Genomic DNA, 27017 nt, shown 5'->3' on the forward strand with positions numbered 1-27017 from the left:
TGACAATGACATCTGTCATGTGTCAGATTTGACACTTCCCTCTTTGTCTGGCGCCGTTATAGAATTAAGTAATTTTATTTATTTATTATATATTTGTTAATACTAAAGATAAATTATTATAAGAAAAATACAAATTCTTTAACATATCTAAGATCTTAACAAGTTCCCACGTTACTGTTGGGTAAACACCGATCAGGTAAATCAATATTAAAAGTGAAAATGTATTTATGTAATTGTAGAAATTGATCTAAAGGTCAACCTTAGAAAAATTACTGGCATTTTGTTTACTTCCTTGTGCAAAAAAAGAGCTTGGCATTGCCCGACTTTGATCCTATTTATAATTTAAGACGAAGTTTCTAAATCAGCTTGGACCAAACTATACAAGAACATCAAGAGATTCAGGTTTATAGTTGGGGCCAAGCTGAGGGGTAAGTCTAACCTATTTGTTCATTATTAAGGTACTAGAGCCTCTCGTGGGTACCCAATCGCGTTTTTAGAGTTAAAAATCAGGAATATATTATGATTTCATTGTCACAAGGTAGTAACCATTTTTATTAAACTGAAGAATATAAGAAAAAAATTATCACTAATGACTGTTGACCTACAACATAAATGTATTGGACACTTGACATTGATTAGCCCTATCTGCATTGCATGCATTCTACAAACTTTGGCTAAATGTTGTCTTTCATTTGTATTTTACAGGTTATAATTCTCTTGTCAGCCGGATAATGAAACTGTCTCAAGTCTCCTACATTTCTTTGAAATTGACCACAATAACACAGGTATGTAATAGCAAAAAGCTTGTAATATAACAATTATTATTAACCATAAAATTAAGTAAAAGCTGCTAAAAAGAATGTTTTTAATGTATTTATGCTTGTTTTTATGGGTCTGTGATATCCAAAATCACTTTATTGTAATAAACTTAAAAGTTGTTAATAAAGCTGTAAAAAGAGAAATACTTAAAAATAATGGAATGTTATAACTAACATTGTAAAGGTATAAAAGTCACGAAATGCACATACCTATTAAAACTATTCAGTGATTAAAATAACATATAAAACAAACAATATATATTATGAACTAAAAGTGTCTGGAGTAAAATTCATTCAATGTGTAAAAAGCTTCCTGCTTCCATATAAAAAAGGCCTTAATATTTATATAAAAAAGGCCCTTTTGCAGTTCTTGGATGTATTATTTTTCTCTAGTTTCACCCTAAAACATGAGAAAAACCTTAATTTAAATCTCTTATTATCTTTAAGACCTCATCACTCCTCTGTCTTTTTGATCTTGTCCGGGGGCTAAGTTTCTTGAAAACTAAGACTGATTTGTGAACACCAGTTGGCAATGGGGAGACCAACAAAACAAATCTGCTTAATACTGATGCCTGAAAATATTTCCTCTATTTTAGGAATAGAGGAAAGACAAAATGGATTCCTCTGAAGATGAAATGCTAAGCGATGCAGTCTATGAACTGGAAAAAAACCTAGAAAGAAAAGAGATGGATTTCACTTTTACACAAAGCACCAACTACCAGTTGAGTGACAAACCGAGCGAAGAATCCTTAAGAGTATTGTTTAGCAAGTTTGGCCACAAACAGTTCCGCCCGATGCAGTGGCAAATTATCAATTCAATCTTAAAAGACAAACGTGATAATTTCTCCATCATGACAACCGGATATGGGAAATCATTGTGCTATCAATTCCCTGCAGTGTACACTAAAGGAGTTACTCTAGTCATCTCTCCATTAATATCCCTGATGGAAGATCAAGTGCTATCTTTAACTGTTTCAAACATTCCAGCCTGTCTGCTTGGAGTCGCTCAAAAGAACACTGAGGAAACTCTGCAGGGCATTTATCAAAATAAGTTTTCCCTTGTCTATTTGACTCCTGAATTGTGCACTGGAGACTTCGGCAGAGAAGTCCTAATGGAAATGAAATCAAAAGTGAAAATCACCCTTATAGCGATAGATGAGGCACATTGCGTTAGTAGTTGGGGTCATGACTTTCGATACTCGTTTCGCCATTTAGGAACGTTAAAAGAGATTTTTCCGGAGGTGCCCACTTTGGCCGTGACAGCCACTGCTACGGAGCCAGTGAAACTGGACATAATTAAAGTGCTAAAATTAAAAAATCCCCAAATACTTTGCTCAGGACTGGACCGACCTAATCTTTACTTCGACGTGAGGCATAAAAGTGGGGACATTTTTAACGACTTGCGGCAATTAATGATCCGACGTGGGGGTCAATGGTTGTTCCCAGGTTCCACGATCATTTACTGTCTCAGCCGTAAAGAGATCATTGAAATAAGCGAACTATTGAAAAGCCATAATGTTTCCGCGATGCCTTATCACGCCGGCTTGAACTTGAAATTAAGGCAGAGTGCTCACGAGCATTTTTTGAAAGATAAAGTTTCAGCCATCGTTGCTACGATAGCGTTCGGGATGGGCATCGATAAGCCGGATATTAGGACCGTTATCCATTACGGAACGTCGAATTCAATGGAGGGCTATTATCAGGAAGTGGGGCGTGCGGGCAGAGACGGACTTCCGTCCAAGTGCGTCACTTTTTACGCTCCAGAAGACTTTTCAGTTCATAAGTTCTTGATTGAGAAGTGTCGCGGCAGTGGTAGCCATAAAATCAATTTGCTCGATCGTATGAAGGACTATTTAGTGACCACCGAGTGCCGACGTAAATTCATTTTAAAGTACTTTGAGGGTACCGCAAACTTGAAAAAAAACGACAATTGCTGTGATAATTGTAACAAGAAAACTTCCACTGATAACCAGTATGATTTCTCTGAAGATGTCACAAAGTATTTGTCAGCAGTGGAAAGTTTGAGGGGCAGTTTCGGGCATGGGATGTACATCAAGTTCCTTAAAGGGTCGAGGAATGCCAAAATTCAAGAGAACCATCGCAGAAGCATTTATTTTGGTTGCGGCGCAGACAAGTCTGAGGCATGGTGGAAGGCTATAGGGAACTTTTTAGAAATGAAGGGTTATCTAAATAAGGTTAAAGTGACAAAAAATGGGTTTCCTTACTACATATACTCCACAAGCCACACTGGAATGGCTTTTCTAAGCCAGCCTGAAAGCAAAAGAAAACTTGTAGAAGCTCCTAGTGGGGCCCTTGCGGATCTTTTAAGAACGCAACTGCCACCTTCGAGCACAGGCTGGTTGTCTGCTAGGGGTGAAGTCTGTAAGAATGAAAACGTTTCAACACATCCACTTTCAGAGGAAGACCAGGAAAGAGTGAAGCTGTTCAGACTCCTAAAGAATGCGAGAACCGAGTTTGCTCGCTCGGAAGATTGTATGCCATACATGATCGCGTCCGATTACATTTTAATGGAAATCGCCAAAAAGCAACCGAAAAGCTTGGAGGAGCTGAGAAACTTGCAAATAGACGGTCTTACAGAAACGAAAATAACGAAATATTGCTCCAGATTTGTTGAAATAATCCGGAATAACCCTGTAATAGCCGCACCAAGGGAAGAACCATCGGAACAGGAAGAGGTCGAATTAAACGATGCCAATGATGATCTGCTTGCCGCCTTATGCGACGAAATGCAAAAACAAGCAAACGAGGAAGACACACAAACCATTTTGGATGAAATAGGTTCGGATGCTAGTCAGGCCAAGAAATCCAAACCTAATCCCATAGATTGTGCCTCGTTGCATACTGAACCTGAGGTTGTGGTAAAAAAAGGGAGTTCTAATATGGGTACTGTAAGTCAAATAGCCAAGAAAAAACTACCGGCATGGCTTTCCAAAAAGAAGGTTTAAGTTTATTATAGTTTTGAAGCTAAGGAGTCCTAAGATGTTAAATTTATAGCTTGTTAAAGGCTGTGACTTTTGAATAGAAGGTTGGCATCAAAGCCTTCCATATTTTTTTGTACTAGTCCTCTTTGTGGAGGCATTTGTTAAAGGTCTTACAATTACCCTGCTGATATGGTGAAAAATCTTAGTTGATAAAATGAACAATATATTTAGTTACTGACAGGATTTATTGATATTTTTGTATGTAATGGCTATAGTATAGTTAATCTATAATGCAATAGTTTGTCCTGGTCGTTTTTTGGTGGCTAAATTTGATTTTCCGGATAAACCTAACATGTAGCCTACATACATTTTTTAATTATATTTAAAATTGCTATAAAACCACTTTACAAAATGTACAAAGATTTAGGACCACTGTACTGGATGTTTGTGACCTTTAGTGTGTTAGTGCTTATAACTTGGACTAACTTTTTCCTTATCTCATAATTTTTCGAAAAATGTACAGAGTGTCTCAGGAAATGGAGGCAAAGTTACTCCAAGAAAAAAATTACTAATAGCCATAAAATCCCTTTACAAAAATGTACAATTAAAATATTTATGAGCACTGTACAGGGTTGAATTTTTGATATGTTACTCTACACATCTTGGACTAACTTTTTCCTTATTACATAACTGCCTGTAAATGTGCAGGGTGTCCCAGACAACCGGGGCAAGGTCAGCCAAGAAAAAAAAATTTAAATTAACAAAAAACCACTTTACAAAAAATGTACAGGGTTGAACTTTTGATATGTTACTCTACACATCTGGAACTAACTTTTCCCTTACTACATAATTTTTCGTAAATGTATAGGGTGAGCCAGGGAATGAAGACAAAGTTTCGTACTACTGTAAAAACTTATTTTTTTAACTAGTGTTTAGTTGAATTGTAATCTAAGTTAAGTTACTGTTAATGTTTTCTTTTTTTATTCTTTTCTATGTTGTTTAATACTTATCAAGTAATAAAGTTACTTTCAAAAACTTCTTTTATTTTCCAAAACGTCTCTAAAGATCACCATGTATGTATGTATAAGAAGTTTTTAGTGTTAAGCCTTCTTATCAGTGATCTGTTGTTTAAACTAAATGGCCAAAAAACATCGTGCTTTTCGTTTTCTTTTTACTTAATAGTGAAAAAAGGTATACAATAGTAATTACAGACCTATGACAATTACTAAGAACCTCCTAAAATTCTTTGAGGCACTAACCTTTATCACAACTTGATATTATCTAAAATCTGTCAAAAGCATTTGACAAATTCAAGATTCTGCTGTATAAGCTTAACTTGGCTATCAGAATAATTACACTTTATTTGTTTTCTTCAGTAGCATTAAATCAAGTGAATAACTAGCCACATCTGGGGTACCTCAAGGGTCAGTACTTGGCCCATTTTTATTGATGATGAGTGTATTTACTAAACATCTTCACATATTATAAGTGCGGACTCCATTATAAAATAATGACTTTTGCAATGCTGTTATCCTCATCAATATGGGATGTTGATTTGTTCTTAAATTATTTATTTATTTATTTATACTCTTACAAACACATTTGAAATGTAATTATATGTGGGAGTGCTTACTGGCTTGCAGAAAGAAAAAGAAAAACCAATAATAATGATGACTAAACCTAAACTAATAACATTTAATAAAATACACCTACTTACAATTAAAAATCAAAAAACAAAAAGAACAGATTAACAAGTAAATGATTAATCAGATAAGGATACAAAATCAGTCTTAATTTGGCGAATACTAATATTAAAGAGATCTATATCATATTTTTGTATATAATTATTACATTCTTGCATCATTCTATTAAATGGCGAACAACTTGAGGGTGAACATTGGAAAAGATTGTTATTTCTTATTCTCAAATTGATTTTAGGAACAGCAAATGATAGATGATTAATTAAAGAACAGTTCTTATATTTTAAGTTGTTAGTTATGTAGTAAATAAGTAAGACATCGTACCATTTTAATTTCAATTAGCATACTATTACAGGAGATCATATAAGGATATGCATTATGTGTTCTTAAGTACAGGTATCTTAAAAATCTTTTTTGGACCCTTTCAATCATATTAATATGCACCATTGCTTTAGGTGCCCAGATGACTGAGGCATACTCCAAGATCGGTCTGACCAGTGAGTTGTACAGAATTATTATTGATTTTATTTCTTAAAAATGTTTTGTATTTCTTATTACAAAACCAAGAAGCTGATATGCTTTGTTTATAATAGTTTCATAGTGTTGCTTAAATTTGAGATTTGTTTGAAAACAGACTCCAAGATCCCCAAATTTACTTTTCCTAGTTAACGATAAATTATCAATTTTGTAATCAAAATTTATAAATTGCATTTTTCTTGTGAAGGTTAGAATTTGACATTTATCTATGTTTATTGACATTTTATTTTCTCTGAACCACTGGGCCACCAAGTTCAATAAACAAGAGACATCTAGCATGCTTTATACAGTTTAGCAAATCGTTCAGAAAAATTAGAAATAAGAGAGGCCCAAGGTTACTGCCCTGAGGCACCCCAGATGTTACTACATATATTTTTGAGAATTTTTTACCAACTTTAACTTGCTGAGGCCTTCCGGTAAGATAAGATACCATAAACCTACATGCTTTCAGCGAGAAACCAAATTTACCCAACTTATTCACCAATAGCCCATGGTCAACCCGATCAAAAGCCTTTGCACAATCTGTCAAGACAACATCTAGCTGCTCTTGGCTATCTACTGCATTGGCAGCTGCCTCAGTCAAAGTGCTGAGGTTGGTGACAGTTGAGGCATCTGGTAGAAATCCATGTTGTTGCTGAGAGAATTTATTCATGAAAGAGCTCAAAATATCTTGGTATAAAATGTTTTCAAAAATTTTTGCGAGAGAATTAAGAACGCTAATTGGTCTGTAGTTGTCAACCAAAGAATTATCTCCTGATTTGAGGATTGGAGTAACCAAAGCATATTTAACCACTTCTGGAAATGTGTTTGTTTTTAGACACAAATTAAAAATGGTTTTTAATGGAGTGCACAAGATATCAGAACAACCTTTATAAATGTATGAGGGGATACTATCATTGCCAGTGGCCTTTTTTGATTTTAATCTCTTAATGGCTGCTTGAATTTGCATTTCAGAGATCTTGGAGAATGAAAAGTTGCCACTAGATTTATCAAAGTTAGGTTTTTCAGACTGTTGAAATACTGAGCTAAAATATAATGCAAATGTAACAGCTATTTCCTGAGCACCGCTAACAGTACACTCCCCATAGCATACCTCAGCCGGAACACCAGGTCTTGAACGCCCGGACCTGACAAAATCCCAAAAGCTAAGTATTTGGGTTAGTTTTGACATTTCTCTCGATATTCTCATGATAAGTTCGAAGCTCATGTGCAGTTTGATATTTCACTGTACTTCTAATTTTGCTATATTCATTCCTAATTTGAAAATTGGCAGTGCCTTTTTTAATTTGTTTATGCAGATGTGTCTTTAACTTAATATTTTTCTTTAGTTCTTGAGAGAAGTATTTTGGAAAACTTTTGAGTTTTTGAGTGCCTATTTTAACTTTCTTTCTGGGTATTGCCAGGTCTAAGCATTCATAAACCTTTTGATAGAACACATGAGTGCACATGTCAACATTGTCAGCCCTTTCAAGTTCTGCCCAATTAACTTCCCTCAATAATGTATACAACCTATAAAAGTCGCCCATTGAATAGTCATAAATATATTCATAGTTAATGTAATGATGATTTTTTATGTGATTCAAAGATATCGGTAAAACCATACTTAAAGCAGGATGGTACTGATCTTCATCAAGAATTGGATTACCACAGTGTTCTAAATTAGTTATTTGCATATTAGATAGTACAAGATCCAGCTTTCTTTTCACTTGAATTATGACTATGAAAGTTTTCCTGGTACACAAGATATAATTTTAAACAAGTTCAGTGTAAATTATTCCCAATTTTGTAAATTAGGATACAGTTCGCTTTCTCAATACATAAAAACAAATCCCATACTATATAACTTCTTTATAAATAATTTCAGATTTTGTAGACAAGGCTCTTCGAGATTTTGAAGTGCCATGAATTTAGTAATGTAACTACTCTTAAATATCTTCTCATTTATTTGCTCTAGGAGGGATTATGCTTCAATAGTTTGATCTCCTGAATATAATCAACACATTGAGGATCTTGAGAGGGTTTTTGGATCTTGAAAGGTGTTCTACTTTAAAACTCATGGTGTTTATCCTTCTCAGGGAAGACTTACTTAAACTGTTAATTATGCAATCAGTTTTTTATAAAAAGAAAATATTTCTCACAAGTCTTTTTATTTAAGTTGAACTGAACAATCAACTTGACTGTCCCAAGCTATTACACAAAATTACATTTCTAGTACCCCACCAACCATCACATAAAAATTTATTATTCTCCTTATGTAGAACCCGAACAAATACACTGCTATTTATATCGGGAACTACACATAACAATGTTAGCAGGAGTTTTGATATTTTTAAAACCTCACTTACAGAACCTATTTTATATCTGTCCTCCTCATGCTCCTATCTTAATCTGACCTTCCCTTACTATTGACTGTCCCAATATATTACCTTGTTATATTAATTTTGGTTTTAGAAAATAAGTAAATTATTGCTAATACCTATGATTTGTTCTGCTGGTTTGTAATTAGGGTTTTTTCTGTTAAGCAGGATACTAAATAAATAAATATTGCGATTGATAGATTCTACACTTACTAGGCTTACCACTGAACTAATTTTAAAATTATTTCAGGAAATTCTTTAAATAATATGATATTTTTGTAATTGGGTCCTGTGTACTGAATAAAACAAAATCTTATTTCCAGAATGTCCATATGACAAGAAGCAGCACGGACAAGTTTATTTTCCCAGCGGCTTTCTTGTTGGCCAGTTTGGGTGTGGGAGTATCCTCATTTAGCTTAAAGCAGCTGCTAGCAAGACAATCCACAAAAAGGAGCCTTCAAAACGCTTCTTAAGATGGTCTCTTAGGGTCAAAAGATGATCGAGTAGAGTATTTTTTTTTTGTAGATCATTGTATGTTACTAACTAGTCTTTGCTATGTTTAAATACTTCAAATTTGTTGTATTTAGATTCAAGAGGTACCATTTTAAATTTATATTTACCATAAATTGTCTGCTTAGTTTAGTAAATGAGTCAGTTTTCTATTAATATGTTGTGTATTTGTTTCCTCTTTAGACCCAAATAAATGGATTTAATTAATTAATAAAAAAGAGAACATATTACAAATTAATTCTATTTATTTTCAAAATAAGCAAAAGTCTCTTAAGAATAAATACCGCTCACTTTTTCTTGTCTTCTTTCTTATTAGCCCCCTCCTTATCCTTCTCGCTCTTCTCTTTGGCCGCTTCCTTATCTTTTTTGTCCTCTTTTTTGCCCTCTTCAGCATCCCTATTAGTTAATTTATTGTTAATAAGGTTATGCAGTGCCACAATACTCCTCACTAAAGCAGCCAAATAAACCACCAGCATCTGATCATTATTTTTCACATAAAAACTCTTGTTGAACTGCACTTGATTGATATCGGGAAGGAAATTGAAAATATCTTGCAACTGATAAATGATCTGGTGGTTAATGGGGAGCTTTTCATCTTTGACTTGAATCAAATAATCCCGGATTTCTTTTAATTGGGACAACAACCCTTTGAGACCAAGAAGTTGATTGGTGATCCTTTGGGATAAAGTTCCCACAGTGGTGTCTTTAATATCCCTTAATAAGTGTTCAACACCGACTTCTTCAGCCTCTTCGGCACCAATTTCACTTGGGACATGTTCAAAGGTCCTTGAAGTTGGCGAGCCATCGTCATGCACTTCTTCCACTGCCTGGTAGGCTTCAGTAGGTAACCCTAAGTCTTTAGGTTTTGCATCGATTATAACCAGTACAGAATTGGGACAATATCTCCTTACTAATTCATTAATAGCAATATCATTTTGGTGCAGCTTGGGGCCAGTGTGGTACCAACCGACCACTCTTTCCCTCGCGTTTACTTTTTTGAACATTCCATACATGTTTTCTAAATAGTCATGATCCAAGAACCATACAGATTTGTCTTTGTCATCCTCATCAAAGGGTACTGAAAGTTAAAGGGAGAAAGGACTGTTTATTGCAAGAAATTGTGTGTCTTATGATATTAATCTTACCAGCAAAACTGTTGGAGACGTCCAAAACTCCCTTGGCCCTCCAACAACCCAGTAAGACGCCCACGACTCGTTTTTGGTTACCGATTTTGCCCATACGGTTGAAATGGTCCACCACGCTTAATAGCACCAGGGGGTGAACGACGACTTTGGTGGTGGTTACTTCTTGTGTCGGCATTTTTGTTAAATACTGAATATCGTTTTTGGAATACAAGAAAATCGGCAAGCGAAACGATGATAAACAAAATTTTTTTGACAGTTGGGAGAATTTTGACAAGCGACACTTACGTCAGAGATATTTTGAGGTTAGGTCTTCTTGACATTTGTGTCCTAACCTATAAAATATTAAGTATATAAACAAACAAAACGTCAATACACAAAAATAATAAATAAAAACGATTAATTTTGTTTGAACTGTTATATTTCTTAATTATATAAATAATGTGCGAAAAACTAACATATGTGCAAGTTTCGTCAAGTGTCAACCCGAGCTTTTGGAGTAAACTCACTGAACTCAAGCTAAATGTGGACAAACTGGACGAGACTGAAAGAGATGTTTGGGGCTATTTTTCTTTGTTAAGAAATAAAAATGTTTCTCAGCCGATGCTTGAGGTTGATAGTACATCTTTTAACGAGTAAGTGCTACAATAATCCATTTTCACACCTTCGAATGTAATATTTTTCTTTAGAAGTTTTACCAGCCAAAACATGTATATCCCCTTTAAGGGAAAAATATTTAATAAAAATACTATTGAAAACTTCAAAGAGTGCAATAAAATGGATCTGTTGAATGCCGAAGGTATCAACATCTGGGATAAAATTGTTAGCGGGGAAGCTTTAAAGAAGCCATTTATCTTAAACAGTTTTATTATATTATCGTTTGCTGTAGGTGAAATTAAAGTTTGTCATCTTTAAGTGTATAAAAAACTGGCATTTTAGGACTTAAAAAAGTACCACTATTTCTACTGGTTTGCTTATCCAGTGCCTTATAATATTTCTATTGAGAAAATTGATAGTTGCCTCATAGGGGATGTACTTAAAGAAGAAGAGGTAAGTATGTAAATTAATGGAGGCAATTTTTCAAATAATTCTTACTATAGATCCAACTATTCTTTGAAACTTTTACCAAGCTGGATGATATCCAGAAACCATATTTTCTCTTCGACAATAAGGTCAACAGCATTTTACCTTTGGCAGAAATTAAGAATTTAAAACAGGATACAATGGATAACATTTACTTTGTATTTTTTAATACATCAAACTGCAATAATCTTGTGGGGTCCCAAGTAAGGAATTTTGTGGCACTTATAATACATTATTGGTGAGTGTAATTCCGGTGGAGCCCAGTGGTACTCATTTGACCTGTTTTAGCCCTTTTTTACAAGAAAAACTTCAAAAACTCATATCATTACAATGTCACAGAGAAGGTTCGAAAATATCCATAGCTGAATCCACTATACTGACACTAAAACTGCCCAAAGTAGCTGATGATACATTCAAATCTTGGGTTGGTTGGGAGAAAAATGAACGGGATAAAATGGGCCCAAAAATGGCAAATATGAAGAACACTCTGGATCCACTAATGTAAGTTGAACATAATTTAATTTTCTTATTCACCAACTTTTGTAGACTAGCAGAGAATGCGATAGATTTAAATTTAAAACTGATGAAATGGAGGGTTTTGCCCGATATAGATCTTGACAGAATAAGCAGGACAAAATGCTTACTTCTAGGGGCTGGGACCTTAGGATGCTCCGTTGCCAGATCTTTACTAGTAAAAAAATGAACAAACAACAAGATTTATTTAAATTAAAAGTGTCAATATTTCAGGCTTGGGGAGTAAGAGAAATAACATTCGTCGATAATTCGACCGTATCATTCTCAAATCCAGTCAGGCAAAGTTTATTTACTTACGAGGATTCGGTTCAAATGAGGCCTAAGGCCGAAGCGGCAGCGCAGGGGCTTAAACGGATATTTCCCGGGGTGGTAAGTTTAAAAAAAATTAATAAATTTCACTTGTAGATTTGTTTGGTTTTGTCTTAGAAATCTCAGGGAGTTCAATTGAACATTCCTATGCCCGGCCATAGTGTTGGTGAAAGTATGCTGGATCAGATAAGGGAAAGTGTGGAAACCCTTATCGGACTTATTGAGGGGCATGATGTGATTTTTTTACTAATGGATTCTAGGGAAAGTCGGTGGTTGCCCACCATGCTAGGCAGTGTCTATAAAAAGGTAAGAAATTGCCACTGGAAATTCAGAACTATATGTCATAGTTTTAAGCTGCAATTGTTGGTTCTCTTAGCAGAAAAAAAATGCCTATTCTTGTAAAAAGGGTTTAAGGGATTTTTATGATAGGAATGCCTGGAAGAGATAGATTATTTTTCTTTTATAGACCAGTGAAGGATCTAATTATGGGAATTTTTCATGACAGGAATGCCTAGAAGATACAAATTATTTCTCTCTAAGAAAACAATGAATATTTTGAATTCTATCTATATCTACTGGTTTTTGATAGCTTTTAAGATTCTTTTAGCTAAAAAAATGCAAATTACTGCAATAAGAGTCTAAATAAGGGAATTTTTATCAGAAGAATGCCTGGAAGAATTAAATAATTTCTCTCTTATAGAGCAACGAATGCACCTGGAGTAAAATTACTCAAAGACATAAAAAAACCCAAAACACTTAAATAAAATGAAAAGTTATTCCCAATTCATGGAATACACATAAAATTGCTGTATTTAAATCAGCCAGGGAGAAGAAATATTAAAATTCCTGGAATAATAGAAATACTTAATTCATATTCCCGAAAAAAGACATTAAACAACTGGACTAAAATAACTGGAAGATAAAAAAAAATATTGAAAGCACATGGGAAACATAAAGAATCAATTTTAAGAAAATATTTTCAATCCTTAGAATTAAATAAATTATTTCAAATCCATGGAAAGCATGAACAAATATGTGACCGTAAAATCCTGGAATTAAATATTATAACTGCCTGGAAAAAAATTATATAAAAAACATGTGAAAATTTATTTCAATTACTCATACAATTCAATTCAAATCAATATATTACCTTATTGGTTAGAAAATTGCAACATTGGTCCCTCAAATTAGTATAGGTACAAACCAGTTATTAATAAAATGTCCAAAACTAAACTTATACTCGAAATATCCTTTAAAAGAGTAGAAAGGTTGTTTCAATAAAAAACTTTTAATTTTTTGTTAAAAAATATTTCTGGTATCAGCTCCTTTGTAAGCACTCTATAGAAGTGCATTATAAATTTTGATACCCATAAAATGTGAACCTTCATGAAGAGTTGTACCGTACACAGCTTGGTTTCGTGTGATAATAGGGCTAGACTTTACTGACATATTTGTATTTTGTAGTGTTGAATTGTCAAAGTTAAAATATATATTTTATTTGCTAAGTCTACAAACTTGTGCTAAAAGCTTCCTAATCCTAGAATTTATAATACTAGTAGTTGTTTGGTTATACAGGATACAGGATAAAAACAGGATACAGAATCGATTTTGATTGTACATAGGAGCATATTTTATATAATTAAAGAAAAAACTAAAAAAGAAGAAAATAAAAGGCAAGAACTAACATAAAACAAGAATAATAAAAAAAAAGCAACAGCAATATAATTAATTTTAAATATTAAAATGAATCGTTAAAATACTCTTCAGTGCTGTTAATCGAAACAGAAACATGATTAAATATTTTACGACTAATAAATCTTTGACAAACATAAGTATTTTAGAAATATATTTAAAAAAAAACTTTTTAATTTCACAAAAATTGGTGCAGTGTTCCAAAAATAATGCTTTTGCTTACATAATATCCTTTTTTGAAATAAGGAAATTCTATTTATAGTCGATGCGTGACTTCCCCCCAAAATAAGCCCATAACAGTCCAGACTGGACATATGCAAAATAAAAGGTTAATAGAGAGTGCATTTCCAATATTTCTCTCAAATTAATCAGGACAAAATTAGCAGTTCTATTTTTTTTACAAAAGCAAAGTCAAAATATGCTTTATCATCTGAAGAATACAAAATTCTTATAGACAAAGCTTTTCCATATTAAATTATAATAATCTCCTACATACAATAAAACTTATAAATGTAAGAGACTATATAATAAAATTACAATACAGCTAAATATTCTCTAATAAATAATCATCCACACTATAATAGGGTCCTCTGAGTAATATTTTCCTAACTTTCCTTTTGACTTTAATATAATTAGAAATCCTTCTGATGCAAATAGGAAGATTGTTAAACAGTTTCTTACTAAAGTAATAGAATGATAGCCCATGGAGGATCTAAGTATAGGAAGGTTTATTTTAAATGTGGAGTGAGTAACAATAGTATTCTGAGAAGTAATTGCTGTCCAATATGTTTTATGCATTAAGCAAACAGATTCGAGTATAAATATTGATGGTAAGGTTAAAAAATTTTGAGAAATAAAATATGCTGTTCAACATTCCCTATATTCAATATTGCAGAGGTATATTAGGGCGCGCTTTTGCAAAATAAAGATAGATCGAAACAAGTAACCTGAGCAACATCCCCAAAAACAGATACCATACCTCAAGTGGGAATCAATTAAGGCAAAATAAGCACTTTTTGATATTTGTTTATTAAGTTGACTGGCAATGGTTGTAATTGTAAAGCAACCAGAAGCAAGTTTTAGCGATAATTGCTCTATATGTCTATCGAACTTTAATTTGTCATCTATTATTAGACCCAGAAACTTGTTATTATTTGTGTTTAAAGTAGGGTCTGTGTTCAAGAGCGCATTCTTTAGTTTACACTTAAAATTTAAAACATTTGTTTTGGTTACATTAAAGGATAAATAATTGGACAGTGTTATGCAATAGAGTCTTAAGCCACGCGAAAGTCATTTTGAGTAAAACGTGCTTTAAGTTTTAAAGTAAAGATACAATATTTCAATAACATTGCGACCACACAGGATAAAATTTTTGGTAAAATTTGTTAGTATCTGCTTATAGTATATATTTATTTAGTAAAATATGGCAAATATTGCAAAAGGCTTATAAAAAACACTATAATTTTTATTGCAAATATATTTCAAGCAGTTCCACACTCAGCAAATGTTTTAAGGTACTTAACATGTTATTGCATATCCGTAACCTACTGAATAAAAATAATACATACTACGTTTTATGGCACTTAACGTTATATTACAAAAATTAAATATCGATAAACAAGCATGTTAATGTAAGTCAGCCTAGTTATTATATGCCCGGCTACAGTATTAAAGATATTCTTTCTCTTTAACCTATAATAAGTTCTTCAATAACATAAAATACAAATTCTTTATAAACTATATTTTTAGGACCTTTAAGCATCTAAACTTAGTAGTAGTAAAAGTAGTACTAGTATTTACTATTGCACGGTTTGAAAAGCAAAACTGTTTGATTTACATTTGATTAAACTATTGAACCTACCTAGATATACTTTTAGAGTCTTTAATTAAAATAAACAAATACATTCTTTTAAAAACACAACGGTTTACACAGCATAGTACCTTAAAATAATAAAAATAATACCTAAATTAATCACTTAATCCATATCAACGTCAGGATCATTCATTTACTCAATATCAAAATCAATCGAAGCACCAAATCCCTCTGTGTCGTCTACAAAGTCCCCAGAAGCGACACTTTTTAAAAAGTCGTAAAAGCTTCTTGAATCATTTGGAATTAATTTTAACATTTCTTTTAGGTCTTTGATTTTGGCAGCAGATAGCTCTCGACCATTTGATCATAATATTGGCATTTCTTTAGTAAATATTGATGTTTTAGCTTTACGACCTTTAGATATGTCAATAGTTTGCGGTTCATCTGCTAGTCTGCTCTTCATAACCAATTTGAACGGATCACTTTTTTTTAATTCTATTTCACAAGTCTTTAACCAAGAGATTTTATTTTTGTCAATATCTATTTTACGATTGGTAATGAGTTTCTGAAGGGAAGATACCGATACAAAATCAGTTTTGTGTAGTCTGGTTACTATAAAAGGATTTTTGCGCCGGCAAGTTGTCATAACGTGGATATAGTCATTGTCAGTGTATAAACGATTGTGAGTTTTTAACGCACATTCAACATCTCCAAACTCTGAATCGTTTGGCAAAAATGTATGTCCGGGTTGTAAGAATCGTAGCACAATACCTGATATCGGAGTGTCGTCTAAGGCTTTTAATTATTACCACCAACACTAATTTTCACTTTTTATTCACACAAATAACTTTTAAATTGCTTAGGAACAAAAGTTGATGCGAACCAAACAATACGATGTTATGGCTAACGGCCAACTGCCTATTTAGCAACAGAGTGTTAACCCTCATAACATGATTAACCTGCGTAGAGATGGCGCCATTATATGCTATAAAAAGTGTTTAAAAAGGAATTTAACTCTTTATTGTAAAATAAAATATTGGTCAATGTTGGTTAACACGATTTAAAAATAAGAATTTTACAGGGTAAATAAATTTAAATCACTTAAATTTGTATTGCAAAATGACGAAAGAGTGTTTTTTAATAGACTGGCACATATAACTCATTTTTTCAATTTTTGTGGCTTAACATTCTATTGCATAACACTGTCTAATTACAGTCACACCAAGTCTTGATTCTGCATAAATCCTCATTCATTTTCTTGAGTAGAAATTGTGCATCTGTATCATGCCATAGCAATGTGGCATCATCAGCAAAAGAGGTACACTGCCCATGTCTTAATATGTAAGTCATTGACATAAAGAAGAAAATGAAGTGGACCCAAAACAGACCTCTGCTGAAATTGTCAACTGATCAGATATGCAACCCTTAAAGATTAACTGACTGGCTTCTTTCCGACAGATATGACCGAAACTATTGTAGTATACTCCCTCTAAATCCATATACTTCAAGCTTTCGCAACAACAACTCATGCGATACACAGTTCATGCTTCTCCATCATTAAGTCCCAAATAGAGTCTTTCCAACAAGTGAATCACTGGTATTTTTTGAAGCTTGAAAGCTAAACTGAGAAGTATTAAGAACTTTATTAGCGTCCAAAAATTCTATCATCCTTTTCTTCATAAGTTTCTCCACAATTTTAGTGAGAGTAGGCAGCAAGGAGATAGAGCTATAGTTTGATGGAGTGTCTTCACCTTGCTTATGTATGGGAACCACAATGGCTCTCTTTAGAAGACTAGGAAAATTACCGCTCAAGAAAGAATTATTAATACAATTGGCCAGTGATGTCAGTGCCAAGATGAGAAGATTTAAAAACACTTTAATAGAAATACCATCCCAGCCCGAAGAATTTTAATTTTTTATTTCAGTCAAAATATTTATAATTTCTTCAGCAGTAACAGGCATACAAAAAAATGTATTCGACACAGACATATTCTGTAAATATGCTAAAGGGTTTATTGTAGAAGCTAGAATAGTTTTAGCAAGATCAGCTGCAATTGAACAGTAAAAACAATTAATGATATTTACATTTAATTGCGAGCTGTTTGTGTTAGAATATTTTTTACCTCTTAGGGAATTAACAATTTTCTAAGATTCCTTTTGCTTGTTGGGAGCATTTTTCATCCTAGTTTCATAATAATTAAATTTTGCCTGCCGGATTAATCTGCGGTAAGTGCTTCGGTATTTATTAAAATAATTCATAAAACTTGCGAATTGAGTGCAAACATCTCATATTTCTACCAGCTATCCGTAGACCTTTGGTGATCCAAGGTTTTTTCTTGAGTAGATCTTAAAGTTATTATTGGAAATACTCTTTCAAAGACTCTCATGAGAAGTCTAAGAAAGCTGGTCAATGAATCATGTCCCTTGCAGATACTCCAATCAAGATCCTGACATGCATCGGAAAGCTTAGTAAAATTTTGAGTACAGTCGACCACGTCTCCTGCGTTTTTTGCATATTTCCTGCTTGATGTAAAATTCAGAATAAATTGCTTCATGATCTGACAACTCAGAACAAACTGTATGTTTACCAAAGTTTGAACAAACATAGTCCAAGATAGAGGACGTATCTGCTGTTATTCGCGTGAAAGAATCAACATGCAGTTCCAAACCAAAAGAAGTTAGTAAGCAGTTCAGATAGCATATTTTTATCAGAAAAGGTAATGTTAAAGTTACCAGTTAAGATTACAGATGCACATGAAGGTAAGGATCCCAGTATTGATTCTAATTCAAGCAAGAAGACCTCAGGACAAGATGATGGAGAACGATAAACACACAATATATGCATCGAATTTGACAGGCAGGTCTTGTGTCTTATAGTAGATGTCTCCTATTTTCAAAATAATTTCTAGTATGTGCCTTTATATTAATGAAATCTATTAAATGAGTTTTAGAGTTGTTTAAAGTAGGTCGATTTACCGTATACCAATCAAACATTCGCTCTGTCACTAATTTACAGGGTCATTATCACTTAAATATAATGTATTCGATAGATTGTAATAAATGCGGCCCTGGGATTCGACAGCTATTTAGTAATGAGACACGGTTGCCACATCGAAGACCCACAAGATAAACCGACCATATCAGATGGGCATGACGGTCACAAAGTGATTCAAGGCTATAACTTGGGGTGCTATTTTTGTAACGACGTCACTGCTCCAGGTGATGTACGTCACTATAACTCTCATTGTCATTTGGTTTATATGCAAATAAAAAATGTCTTTCAGTCAATGAGAAACAGAACTTTGGACCAGCAGTGTACGGTTACTAGACCGGGGGTGTCGCAGATCGCCGGAGCTTTGGCCGTCGAATTGGCCGTTTCATTATTGGAACACCAGCAACGGTAAATATTTTATTTATTTATTAAGATCGTAAAACATGTCAATAATAATATGATCTCTTTACCTAGAAGTGTGATATACTTATTACCTCATATTCTGGCAATGAGCAAAATTCATCATGGAGTAAATATATTTAGCATTACACCCTTATTTTATTTATTTATTTATTTATTTAGAATTCTGTCAATTCAAATGTACATACAAAACTGCAATCAAATACACCTAGGAAAACGAAATCCTGTATGTGTCACTCTAATTTAGTACTATGACAAGTGTAAAAGAAAATTACTCTACATATCTATCTATACAAAAATAACTTCCATGTATAAACAGTAACTTATTAGTATAAATCACTTATATGATACCTATACAAAAAAATCAGTAAAAATTATGCAAGGTGTTACAGAATAAGATGCTGATCCTTAAGGGTGTTAGTCCTTAGGTAATTTGAAGAAGAAAAGCTCAAATATTATAAAATTCTTAACTTTTGAATTACAGTGTGTTGAAAGTTGTCACCCTTAGAACTAAATTTAAGAGACCCTGTATTAAAAACTAAGTACCGCTAGACCTCTAGAATTAGAGTTGTTATACGGTAATGGTAAAATAATCTGCATATTTTTATAAAATAAATAAACTTTATTTTTATTAAATTGACCATGCATAAACATTTTGAACGAAAAAATGTCAAGAAATCAAATTTGCCCTAAAATGTTTTTGTTTGACGGAAAAGCAGTGGCGTCTACTAAAAATCTGCTACATCAAAAAAATGGCTGTCAATACCCAGAAGGTGTGTGCTATTTCTAAAACGTATCTAGGAAGTTAATAAACTTATGATGAAGAAACGATTTTTTCTTTAAAGATTTTAACACCCTTTAGCTCAAAAGTTTAAAAGGTTTAGGACATACCTTTAATTGAACTTTTCTTCTTAAAATCATTTTAAGTAAGGATTGACACCCTTAAGGATCATCTTATTCTGTAACACCCTGTATACAAATATAGAATATGAGAGCTGCATTTACAAGAGTGACACTAATATTCTAAATTTTTGCATTAAAAACTGTTTAATCTTAATTGAATTGAATTTCTAATTAAAGTCGGAAGCATAGTCATTACTTTTGGCCCTAGAAAAAAAAACTCGTCCACATGAGATTTGGCTCTCTGAGCTCAAATGATACTTTTATGGCCTTATGATAATGGACTAAAATTGATGATATGGCGTTTTAGCTTTTAACGACCACCATTGACTAACTTTTAGTGCCTTCCTCTCTTTCCCTTTCCTTTTAATTCTATTAAGGTTGTATCACACCTAGGTAGTTTATACTTCTTTCTTTATTGAGATATGGTATTTTTTCCTTCAAAACCGAGGGCATCACTTAGGTATTGTTTCATTTCTTTTGGATTTTTGAGCACGTTATCCTGAATAAATCATTAAATAGAAACATGTGTCGAAAAATACCATCTCTACTTTTTCTACTTCATGTCTCACGGGATATTCCGATTAACCAATCCTTTGGTTTGTGTAATTTTTAACTTTCCGTATTATGTTTTTAAATTACGAGACAGTTTTACCACAATCCAAAACTCTTTATTTTTACTTTCGACACGTGTTTCGCTTACGATGTTAGCATCTTCGGAAGAGGATCTTCTCTTATTTATAACGATAATGTCTCGGGAAAAGCACCTTACATTGACAATTATCCTAAGCAATTCATGTGTGAGGCCAAATATTTGTTCTGCTTACAGAGGAAAGCTGTTAGGGTGGAGAAGGGTTTGGGATTCAGGGATGATTGTAAAGAGAGTTCCAAACGCTTAGGTATACCAACCTTACCTTCACGATTACCAAACCAGAGACAGATAAAATTTAGTACCGGCATATTAGGGACTAGAAAGATATCAAAGTGGTCCGGGATTTGGGTTATTAAATATTTGAATGCCCTGCCAATATTTTTTTTATAGGAATTACCTGTGGTTACATTTAAATAGGGTTTAAAAACAATTTTGGCAGAAAATGCATGAGTTCTCATTTTTAATTCAAAAATATAAATTTTGGAAGCATATATGTACAAGACTTGTCATATATAGGTTAATGAATAAAATCAGTTAAGTTCTTGAACAAACATATTTTTTTGTATAATAATGTGTATTGATATTTTCCAAGAACAGATATAAACAATGTCTCATAGTGCTTTTTCAGCTTAGATTTCCAATTAATTTACAGTATTTTCTTTATTTTAGATACAAATTTTAGACTATATTTTACATATAATGTTCTATGCTTAACTGTTACTGTTTTCGAGTTATTTTGCATTTTATGTGAATAGTTACGTTTGCATGGCTATACATAACCATGATTGTTTTTAATATGGATTGCAGTTTGGTTTTTGGAAATAGAAAACACTTTTTAGTAGACTTTAATATTATTTTGATAATTAATAAATACAATAATACTGGTATAAAAATATAATTATTTAAGTTGCAAATCTTTAAAATTGCTTTTGTATGTTGAAGTTGGTATATTTAGATTTCTTCCTTGTTTTGTGTTGTGAATATGATTTGACGCTATTTTAACCTGAAGATTTTTATAGTAAAACATGACAATAGTTTAATGGAAAGAATCTATCTTTCTTCAATATGTAATTTTGCATTAAACTTAGTGCGTGAAGAGCATTATCCTGTGAGGTACCCCAAACAAGAATTCAATATCTAATTATTGATTCAACCAATGTTTTGTAGATCATAATACAGGGTGCCAATTTCAAAAAGGTACCACCCTCTATATTTCTGCCTTTGTATTAAATTAACAAAATTTTAAAAACACGTCGAGGGATACCGCATTTTAAAGGTCTTTTAATTACCTTTTCAAAGATATTACATATTTTATCTTTTTATGAATACTTTATAAAAGACAACTTAATTTATAAAATGTTCAAAATGCTATCCATTCTTTTCCAAACAGTAACAAACTCTGCTCTTCTTCTTTCTAACATTTTGAAAAACTTCTGTCTAAATTTCATTACACGCATCAGTGATTCTTATAAAAAAAATCTAAGAGGTAATAAATCAGGTGATCATGGTGGCCATTCAATTGTTCCCCGTCGACCAATCACCAAACAAAGAAGAAATAGTGTGGTGGAGCTCCATCTTGTTGGAAGTGTATTAAATTTTCTTGGAAAATCATATTCACCTTGCTGTATCAGTTTGATTTTTTAAGCTAGATGCTATTAAGGGGTTCACCGGTTAGGTTTTTTTCAATATTTTCTTCAATTCTATAAGATAAATCAGGTGATCGTGGTGGTCATTCAATTGCTCCCCGTCGACCAATGTTATCTTCCAAGCAAACATTTATCTTCTGTGGATACTGCGTGTGACATTCTCTAAAAATTCGCAGATTTTCATTAGTAGCAACAATTTTGTATGTTGACATTTCAAAAAAATTAACTCTCATCAGTAAAGCAAATACTCTGTAAAATATTTTGGTTTTCGTTTATAAAATTAGTCAGTATTTCACAAAATTCAATTCTTTTATTAAAATCTATTGTTAAAGAATTTGCATTTTTTAAGGGTGAAATCGATGTAACTTTAGTGCTTTTCTTAGTGTTTCGTGAGTAATGTTGCGAAGTGCTGTAGAGGGCACTGCATTAGGGAGAGCGCCCACTAAAGTGGCGTGACAAGTAGCAAGTAGCGCGCGTCTAGCATGTTACTTAATGAAACCAATGACAACGAATGATTCAGAGCACACCAAAATGACAATGGCAGTGGCATCATGCAGCTTGCTACGCCACGTCTTTAAAAATAGACCTTGTTCTACTTTGTGTCACTTTCTCATTGCATTTTGTATGTGTTTGTTGCCAAATTTAAATATGGAAGACAGTTCATATTTTAATATTCGTTTTATTTCATTAATTGAGAAATTTCCAGGCATCTATGACAACACAAGTCCGAAAAATTATTGGACTAATTTTTGTCAGTAATAGCTCAAAAGTTTCTCTTCTCATTCTGTAGAAGGATTGGAATTTCGCCGGATACATATTTAATTCTTTAAATACATTAAATCCACTATGTCCTTGCATCTCTTTCCAATAAGGGTGTACACAAAACTGACGTTGCGGACGAGTTTTGTTCACGTTTAAAAGCGTTAGCATAACTTCATCCTCAGAGGACGACATTTTGAATTTAACTAACCTTTTTAATGTCATGCTACTTTAGTCTGCTACCTGCCACGCCAGTGCCATACCCGTGCTATGTCACTGCCATGTTACATGCCACGCCACTTTGGTGGGCGCTCTCCCTTAAAGGTGCCTAAAACTTCTAGTTGTGCAGCTTCATCCAAAACACGACGATTATTTCTTTTTTTTTGTTTGCAACCGAACCAGTTTCCATAAACTCAGCAATTAATTTTAAAACATATTTATGATTTAATTGACTATTAGGATATCTTTCGTTAAACAATGCTGTCGTTCTTCTTGCACATCTTTAACAATCATCAATAATTTCAGTTCTTTGGTCAAGACTAAACACCATTTTGTAAAAAATACTTAAGAGCGCACAACCCTTGACTTTTTTCGACAACTTTTTAACTAATTTGTTAATCGTTACTAAATTAATTACCACGTAAGTACTAGTTGAGGAAATCTATCATGTGTGCTTTATTTTTGTGTCGACTATGTAGTATTTTTAAAAAGGTAATTAATAGACCTTTAAATAAAGGTCTCCCTCGACGTATTTTTCGATATTCTTAAAATTTATACGGGGGCAGAAATATAACCTTTTCAAATTGACACCCTCTATACTAAGGCATGCTTACTTCTAGGTCCAACACTCCGGCTTTCTACAAAAGTACCCCGGAACCCTCGGAACCGAACCCTCACCAGTGCATTTTAGGGATGGTTCCGCACTCGATCAGGGGTTTTTTGTCAACGTTCAGTCAAATCTTACCGGCCACCCTAAAATACGAACAATGTGTCGCATGTTCACGTTTAATTTTAGACGAGTATCGTGCTAAGGGTTTTGACTTTTTATTGGCGGTTTTTAATAGCGCGAGGCACCTCGAGGACGTCGCCAAACTCACGGATATGTTCGCTGATATTAATTTAGACGAGGTACGGTTTCTTAATTCTAGGGTCAAAGTATTGGGATTCTAATTTCGTTTTATTTTTTTTAATTAGATCTTGGAACTTAGCGACGACGCATCTTCAGAATAGGAACATCAAGTTTATAGTGCAACCAAGCTCATTTTATTTATATTCATATATAGCACTTATCTTGTTGTAAAGATTATTTAAATTTTAATAAAGAATTTGCATTACTTAGTCAAAATGTGTTTTGATTAACTTTGAATAACCAAAAAACCCCAGAGGCGTAAAGTTTCAAACGTGGGCAGTGATTTGAATAAAAATGCCGATGTGAGGACAATTTTATTTGAACAATATTGAGTAATGGTTATACAGGGTGTCTTAAAAGAATGAAATATTGAGATTTTCTCGATAAGCCTGTATATTTCTTAAAAACACACGAACCCGTCGATTTTTATTTTTTCTTGCGCATTTTTTTTTCAGGGTTATAATAAACAACTTTATTTTTTCAAATAGAACACCCTATATATTTTTTCTAATTTCGATTTTACCTAAAACTCTAAACACAGGGTGCTTTAAAGAATACCTTAAAAAATAAACTGTTAGCGTCATTATCAACGACTACCACCCTAATAAAACGATTATTACTTAAATTGTGACTAATACTTTGTAATAAAAAATAATCATTAGAATTAATTCCAGCTCTAGCACTTATCTGTCCAAAATCAGGCTGGTATGGTATACCAACAAATATAGTTTTAACGGTAGTACCCTAATAAAATCTTTGCCTGCAAATGAATAGGAAGTGCGGGGGCTGTGAATTGGCCGGCTAGATCTCCAGATCTGAATCCATTAGACTATTTTCTATGGGGCTGCATTTTTGGCCTGCAAACTGCCTGGAAGAATAAAATTACACTTCCAAGCTGCTAAAACTCTTAATTCGTTACTTTTCCAGATAGTTGAAGGCATTTTATTACTTTTTGGAACCAGAACGCAACTGTCTGGAAAAGTTTTAAAAATCCTGGAATTTAAGGCTATTTTTACTCTTGTTTGAACAATAAATGCCTGGAAGAAGTTTTTTTTTTTTGTCAAAGTTCCTATTAATGGGCTTTAGCGCAGTAAATTCGCCGGCAAAAGACGCTTTTTGTTGTTTTTTTTTTAAGGTAGAACCAAACGATACTTATATAATGTTATACAGAATTATGTTGGGCAACTGAAATGCACATTCACGACATCCTAGGTTAGGGCTGACTCTTTTTATAGCCAAAAAAGTGTAAAAAAATACGAAATCAAAAAATCTTACTTTTTACCATATAACTCGCAATAATTTCAAAAGTATTCCAAGTATTTAAATATATTTTTGTTTGTTGGAAAGAAGACACTCTAGCGGTTGTAACAGTGTATCACAAGTCTCAAAGATCATTTTTATTTTTTGAGTAAACTAGATAAGAATGTCGTTAATCATTATTTGTGTATTGCTTTTTTCAGCAATCAAAAAACTTTTATTTTTGAAAATTTTACTATACATCCTGCGGGTAAAGTAAAGTAAAATGTTTGTGTAAGTTTTCTAAAAAGAATGCAGGTTGTTAAAACTAATAGTTTACGTAATAATTAAAGTTAAAAACAAGCCGCGCCGACTCCTCGCCTCAATAGAGGAACCGCGATATACCGAATACGAACAGACGTAACAAGAAATATTTTGTAGCTAGTAGATACTATCGACTAATTGAAGGGAACGTTTAGCGTATTTATTTACTGAATTCGAGTTTATGCAAAAATTATTTTTGTGCCAAAAATTGTCTGTGAAGTAAGTATACATAAAATATGTTATACGTATTGTATAATTTATATTATTAGTTATATTTATTTTAACTAATAGTTTTAAAGACATTCATTCTTATGGAGTGCGTTTTGTGTGGAAAATCAATTGATGGATTACAAGACGAATCGGTGGGTCATAAACCGACAAAACAGGGCCTACAAACCATCTGTAATGCTGCTGAGAAAAGACTGGACACTTGTGGACTACACATTTTAGAAAGGAAGCAAACTATTTTAAAAAGAACTTTAAAAATTACTAAACATATACTAGTAATATAAATATTGCTTCTGCCAGCACTAGTACAACCGACAAGGAAATTGTTTGCTCTAAAACCACTAGAAGTAACACTAGTTCATTTGATATAAGAAGCATGTGCTTAATTTGTAACAAAACTGGACCTAGAAAAATTAAGCAAAAAAAGGAAAAGTTAACTTTGGTACAAACAGGTGAGTAAAATTTTATTCCAAACGAGGTAATAAAATTAAACGAACTGATAATAATTTAAACCGTGTCTATGGCCAGTTGATACAATTTTTTACTCAAACCTAAAAATATCAAATTGACAAGTTATCCTATTGTATTAAACGTTTTATGTCAGACTTGGTATGGTAGTCGGGATTGTTTAAGGTTACTGTGGGTTCATTTGGTTGATTTTGCGAGTCCGGAGAGGCCCGGATTTTTTAATTCATTCGAATGTAAAATAAGGCGAAATTCGTACAAAAATGGTTGATATTTGGGAGAATTTCACAGCAGTTCGCAATCTCAAATTAGCATTGATTCCGCTTATGGTTTAGTGTTTAGTTATATTTTTGTTATGTTCTAGCTTCTAGTACAGCTATAAGACCTTAACAGTTTTTTTACCAATTTTTTTTTCTATTTTCCTTTATAGGTTCTGGAAAAAATACGCATAAGAAAATAATTGAGGCAGCCAAACAGAAAAATGATATAATAATGATATCAAAATTATGTGCCTTCGAAGATTTGTTTGCTTTCGATGCCAAATACCACAAAAGCTGCTATACTCACTACATATCGCAAAGAAATATTCAAGCCACAAAAAATAAAATGAAAAAATCTCCACAAACTTCACAGAAACAAGAAGAGTATTTTTCAGATGAATCGGATAATGCAAACGAGGAAAATTATTGTAGGATCGAAAACAGTAATGTGCAATTACCAGACACCTGTTTTATTAATCCAAGATCCTGTACCAGATAATTTAAGAAAGCTTTTGTCTATTCGTTGCTCAGATAAAAACTGCAATAACAGCAGATGTATTTGTGTTACT

At 32.9% G+C, this 27017-nt stretch overlaps 3 protein-coding genes across 8 annotated transcripts; 2 read left to right on the forward strand and 1 right to left on the reverse strand.

Moving 5' to 3' along the window:
* The first annotated feature begins 22 nt into the window (after positions 1 to 22).
* Positions 23 to 4795, forward strand: LOC126741982 (bifunctional 3'-5' exonuclease/ATP-dependent helicase WRN-like). Of its 6 annotated transcripts, none has more exons than XM_050448490.1 (4): positions 23 to 68; positions 240 to 428; positions 706 to 785; positions 1415 to 4795. In XM_050448490.1, exon 4 carries the CDS (start codon positions 1433 to 1435, stop codon positions 3782 to 3784), a length of 2352 nt encoding a protein of 783 aa, XP_050304447.1. In that variant the 5' UTR covers positions 23 to 68; positions 240 to 428; positions 706 to 785; positions 1415 to 1432; the 3' UTR covers positions 3785 to 4795. The 6 variants fall into 6 exon arrangements, with proteins under 6 accessions (XP_050304447.1, XP_050304443.1, XP_050304449.1 ...); XM_050448486.1 differs by having other exon boundaries at positions 43 to 181; XM_050448489.1 differs by having other exon boundaries at positions 48 to 196.
* Positions 4796 to 9091: 4296 nt separating this feature from the next.
* Positions 9092 to 10284, reverse strand: LOC126741984 (26S proteasome non-ATPase regulatory subunit 7). Its single transcript, XM_050448494.1, has 2 exons — positions 10010 to 10284; positions 9092 to 9942 (listed from the first exon to the last, which is right to left on the reverse strand). The coding sequence occupies exons 1-2, from the start codon at positions 10182 to 10184 to the stop codon at positions 9152 to 9154; spliced, it is 966 nt and encodes a 321-aa protein (XP_050304451.1). The 5' UTR covers positions 10185 to 10284; the 3' UTR covers positions 9092 to 9151.
* A 51-nt stretch (positions 10285 to 10335) lies between these two features.
* On the forward strand, positions 10336 to 24151 carry LOC126741983 (ubiquitin-like modifier-activating enzyme ATG7). Its single transcript, XM_050448493.1, has 12 exons — positions 10336 to 10641; positions 10696 to 10891; positions 10946 to 11056; positions 11107 to 11327; positions 11378 to 11590; positions 11636 to 11780; positions 11837 to 11992; positions 12050 to 12238; positions 18488 to 18661; positions 18722 to 18837; positions 23646 to 23934; positions 24001 to 24151. Exons 1-12 carry the CDS (start codon positions 10448 to 10450, stop codon positions 24034 to 24036), a joined length of 2040 nt encoding a protein of 679 aa, XP_050304450.1. The 5' UTR covers positions 10336 to 10447; the 3' UTR covers positions 24037 to 24151.
* The last annotated feature ends 2866 nt before the right edge of the window (positions 24152 to 27017 follow it).

The sequence above is a fragment of the Anthonomus grandis genome, chromosome 11 (genome assembly GCF_022605725.1).
Source record: "Anthonomus grandis grandis chromosome 11, icAntGran1.3, whole genome shotgun sequence".
In the NCBI taxonomy this organism is placed as follows: domain Eukaryota; kingdom Metazoa; phylum Arthropoda; class Insecta; order Coleoptera; family Curculionidae; genus Anthonomus; species Anthonomus grandis.